The sequence below is a fragment of the Nelumbo lutea genome, chromosome 1 (assembly GCF_056320005.1).
Source record: "Nelumbo lutea isolate HS-2025 chromosome 1, American lotus-T2T, whole genome shotgun sequence".
Taxonomy (NCBI): domain Eukaryota; kingdom Viridiplantae; phylum Streptophyta; class Magnoliopsida; order Proteales; family Nelumbonaceae; genus Nelumbo; species Nelumbo lutea.
Window position 1 is genome coordinate 124,381,233 of NC_142684.1, and position 4,950 is coordinate 124,386,182.

The 4,950-nt window shown below is 47.1% G+C and overlaps 1 protein-coding gene across 1 annotated transcript; it reads right to left on the reverse strand.

Annotated features, from left to right (window-relative positions):
• Nucleotides 1-1,010: 1,010 nt before the first annotated feature.
• On the reverse strand, nucleotides 1,011-2,020 carry LOC148877320 (peamaclein-like). The gene is made up of 2 exons (XM_088984871.1): nucleotides 1,793-2,020; nucleotides 1,011-1,686 (listed from the first exon to the last, which is right to left on the reverse strand). Exons 1-2 carry the CDS (start codon nucleotides 1,902-1,904, stop codon nucleotides 1,502-1,504), a joined length of 297 nt encoding a protein of 98 aa, XP_088840997.1. The 5' UTR covers nucleotides 1,905-2,020; the 3' UTR covers nucleotides 1,011-1,501.
• Nucleotides 2,021-4,950: the final 2,930 nt, after the last annotated feature.

Genomic DNA, 4,950 nt, shown 5'->3' on the forward strand with positions numbered 1-4,950 from the left:
CCAACTGATTAAATCGATCAATCCGGATCGACACAATTCGAGTTGGCTGAGTTTTCTTTAGTACCGGTCAGTTTTGGGTTATAAAAATCATAAACTGATGATTTGGTTTGATTTCAATTTTCATGTGTGAAAATCAAAATTAATCCGAATCAAACCGATTTAGTAATTGGTTTCAATATATTAGTTACAACCTACTTAATTCCTACTTAATTAAGTTGTCTCTATCCTAGTTACAAACTATTTAATTAAGTTGTCTCTCAAACTCTGCTCCCTCAACAATTGGATCCATTGGTGGTCCATAAAACATTAAAAAAATACTGATTTTCTTTGGAAATGTAAAGTCAGAAATGAACACTTGAACAACAATTAAGTCATCACTAAGTAGAATTAAAACAGACTCAAACCGATTCAAACCGATCGGGTTAGTTTTGCTTAACACAGGATCGATTTTGATTTCAATTTCAGATAACTCGAACAACTCAAATCGATTTAAAAAACATCAATAAACCAACCCAACCCAACCCGTAAACAGCCGTACTGGCATCTACATCAACCGTACTTTCATGTCCTGAACCGTTATTCTCCTTTTCAAATTTCAATAGACCCCTGCCTGTGATATGTGGCTGGACATCTAAGGAGTAAAGAGTCCGACTCTCGTCTTCAATCTTCATGATTTTCAGACTACGCCTTACACGTGAGTGTGGAGGTGCATTTGGCATGCAGGCCCAATCAAAGATAGCGGAGTGATGGTTGGTTGATTGTTTGGTAGGTCACATGATGCAACATTAACCCATTCATCTGGATCCGGGTTTCTTTTCAATTTCATGATTTCCATTCCAGCCGACAAGCCCCCGGCTTCATATATTAAATTAATTAACCAACAAAAAACACAAGGGGTATGAGTGGAGTGGAACTAGCTAGTTACGTTGGAGTTCCACCTAAAATTCAGTTCCATTAATGCATGCCACCACTTGTATATGTATCAAATTCCAAAACATTCGATTTCCTCATTTCCATAAATAAATGAATTGTTTATTTCTAAATGCATCACAGCCACAGCCATGCACCATGATGGATTCATCGGATTCATTGAATTGAAAGTTGAAACCAAATAAAAATTAGGGCAAACACCCTGATAGTCTGATGCGCCTAGCTACTAATAAACTATAAAATGACCAAACGCCTCTGAAACTCTCAACTCTGACTGACGTAACAAACCTCTTCTTCCCTAAACCCCTACTACTACATGATAAATTGATGATAAGAATACAAACACTAATTTTGAAACTTAAAATAATTAACCAATGGTACGTAGTGTATATAAATTAATCAACACCATCAGTAGAGTAGACAGTAATCTTGAAAGATGATCTAAACGGATCATGATCGAGTCAGTCCCTAGCTACCTTAATGGCTTTGGCCTACTGCCTGCTACGTCTCTCTCTTACATATACATATAAAAAGGAAGGATGAGTTTCAAGAAGTTTCAACGCTTTAAAGGTCAAGGGCACTTGGGTTTGCCCTTGTTGTTCACCTTGTCTCTGTAGCAGGGGCACTCGTGCTTGTTTCCATAGGTCCCAGAAGGAACGCATTTGCAATCCTTACAGCATATCATGCAGTATTTGGTGCACCGATCCACATACCCGGCCTTGCTACACCTCGCATTGCACTTTGTACTACAGTCCTCTATTCCAACCAAAAGCCACCAAAACACCCACATAAATGATAAATCAATCACCACATCCCAACAACGTTAACCAAAACCACACAATAAATATATATAAATTCTTACTTGATAATGCATCTTCGGCGGGAGGTGGAGCACCCTGGGCGGTGGCCTCAATAAAAGAAGAGCTCAGGATGAGCGACACAAGTAGAATAACTGCAAATCCGATGACCTTCATTCTTCTTTCTACCTTTTAAATTCGATATATTATGGAGAGCAAGTAAGTTGAGATATATAGACCAGCAGAGAGGAGAGGAGAAGCAGAAGCAGTGCTGTGAGCGAGTGGGTACTGGGTAGTGTAAGAATGAAAAGCTTGAGTGTGCATTTATAGACCGCCAACGCCAAGTGAAGAAAAAGACGCAGGCCAACTGGGGAAGTAAGTAGTGGAGTACGAATTGCAGTAATAATAATAAAAATAAGCAAGTAAAGAAAAAAAAAATAAATAAATGCATAGGCCAGCAATATACAGTCTGTCAGGTCTTTTGGTTGGGTATCCAGAATGGGATTACGCGGTTTTTGCTGGCGAGAAGGCAGATCGCAGCTTCCTCTCTAATCTCTAAGGGAAAGGGGATGGGCTACACCCTGTTGTGTAGCCCCATGAAGCGAAAAAAATAATAATAATAATATAAGAAGCGTTTGGCAAAAGAGCAAAGGGGGTGGTTTATTTAAAATTTGAAAGGATTTATATATAAGTGCGTGTGGGACTCGGTCAATTTCAATCTCGATGAGTGTTGAGGGAGATAAAACTACAAATCATCACACTATCACCTAATTCAAAAACGAAAATTACTTTTCAGTCTTTCACGCCAAGAGGCGAGAGACATGAATGCTCATAACGTGCCATTTCACGTGACTTCTCGGGTCTAAAAGTTTCCATGCTTAGACTACCACCAAATAATAAAATACTAATCAAGTAACCCACCATGCGATTGAATGATTCTGATGTAATCATTTATGGTCATGTAATATTTTTTTGTGAAGTATCAATTTTTTTTTTATTAAGTGCCTCGTCATTTGACCTGCTTCTAGGAGAAGACAGTGGAACTCTCTAGTGGTGAACCGCCATGGTGAACTACTTGGTGACGAATTCTTGGTGACAAACTACTTGGTGACGAACTCTCGGTGGTGAACTACTTGGTGACAAGCTACTTGATGACGAGCTCCATGGTGGTGAGCTACCTGGTGGCAAGCTCCCTAATAGTGAGCTACCTGGTGACAAGCTACTTGATGACAAGCTCCCTGGTGGTGAGCTACTTGGTGACGAGCTCCTTGGTGGTGAGCTACCTGGTGACGAGCTCCATGGTCGTGAGCTATTTGGTGACGAGCTCCATGGTAGTGAGCCACCTGGTGACGAGCTCCCTAGTGGTGAGCTACCTGGTGACGAGCTCCCTGGTGGTGAGCTACCCGGTGACGAGCTCCCTGGTGGTGAGCTACTTGGTGACGAGCTCCATGGTAGTGAGCCACTTGGTGATGAGCTCCCTAGTGGTGAGCTACCTGGTGACGAGCTCCCTAGTGGTGAGCTAGCTGGTGACGAGCTCCCTGGTGGGGAGCTACTTGGTGACGAGCTCCCTGGTGACGAGCTCTCTGCTGGTGAGCTACCTGGTGACGAGCTCCCTAGTGGTGAGCTACTTGGTGACGAGCTCCCTGGTGGTGAGCCACCTGGTGACGAGCTCTCTGGTGGTGAGCTACCTGGTGATGAGCTCCCTGGTGGTGAGCTACCTGGTGATGAGCTCCCTGGTGGTGAGCCACCTGGTGACGAGCTCCCTGGTGGTGAGCTACCTGGTGATGAGCTCCCTGGTGGTGAGCTACTTGGTGATGAGTTATCTCGTGACGAGCCCCCTAGTGGTGAGCTACCTGGTGACGAGCTCCCTGGTGGTGAGCTACTGGGTGACGAGCTCCCTGGCGGTGAGCTACTTGGTGACGAGCTCCCTGGTGACAAGCTACTTGATGACGAGCTCCCTGGTGGTGAGCTAACTGGTGACGAGCTCCCTACTGATGAGCTACCTAGTGACAAGCTCCCTGGTGGTGAGCTACTTGGTGACGAACTCCCTAGTGGTGAGCTACCTGGTGGTGAGCTACCTAGTGACAAACTCCCTATTGGTGAGCTACCTGGTGACCAGCTCTCTAGTGGTGAGCTACTTGGTGACAAGCTCCCTGGTGGTGAGATACCTGGTGACGAGCTCCCTGCTGGGGAGCTACCTGGTGACCAGCTCCCTAGTGGTGAGCTACTTGGTGACAAGCTCCCTGGTGGTGAGCTACTTGGTGACAAGCTCCCTGGTGGTGAGCTACTTGGTGACGAGCTCCCTGGTGGTAAGCTACTTGGTGACGAGCTCCCTGGTGGTGAGCTACTTGGTGACGAGCTCCCTGGTGGTGAGCTACTTGGTGACGAGCTCCCTGGTGGTGAGCTACTTGGTGACGAGCTCCCTGGTGGTGAGCTACTTGGTGACAAGCTCCCTGGTGGTGAGCCACCTGGTGACGAGCTCCCTGGTGGTGAGCTACCTGGTGACGAGCTCCATGGTGGTGAGCCACTTGGTGATGAGCTCCCTGGTGGTGAGCTACCTGGTGACGAGCTCCCTAGTGGTGAGCTACTTGGTGACGAGCTCCCTCGTGGTGAGCCACCTGATGACGAGCTCCCTAGTGGTGAGCCACCTGGTGACATGCTCCCTGGTGGTGAGCTACTTGGTGACGAGCTCCTTGGTGGTGAGCTACCTCGTGATGAGCTCTCTGGTGGTGAGCTACTTGGTGACAAGCTTCATGGTGGTGAGCTACTTGGTGACGAGCTCCCTGGTGGTGAGTTACCTGGTGACGAGCTCCCTGGTGGTGAGTTACCTCGTGACGAGCTCTCTGGTGGTGAGCTACTTGGTGACGAGCTCCTTTGTGGTGAGTTACTTAGTGACGAGCTTCATGGTAGTGAGCTACTTGGCGACGAGCTCCCTAGTGGTGAGTTACCTGGTGACGAGCTCCCTAGTGGTGAGCTACCTGGTGATGAGCTCTCTGGTGGTGAGCTACTTGATGACGAGCTCCCTGGTGACGAGCTACTTGGTGACGAGCTCCCTGGTGGTGAGCTACCTGGTGACGAGCTCCATGGTGGTGAGCCACCTAGTGACGACCTCCCTGGTGACGAGCTCCATGGTGGTGAGCTACCTTGGTGGACTCGTCATTTGACCTGCTCCTAGGCGGCCTGTAACTCAGGGGATGGTGGAGCTCCTTGGTGTAGTGCAACC

What these genes read in the sequence shown, in the direction of transcription:
- LOC148877320 (XM_088984871.1), bottom strand. Translation starts at nt 1,904, where the DNA reads ATGAAGGTCATCGGATTTGCAGTTATTCTACTTGTGTCGCTCATCCTG. An exon ending in CGCCGAAGATGCATTATCAA is followed by an intron (nt 1,687 to 1,792) that starts GTAAGAATTTAT and finishes TGGTTGGAATAG; the next exon opens with AGGACTGTAGTACAAAGTGC.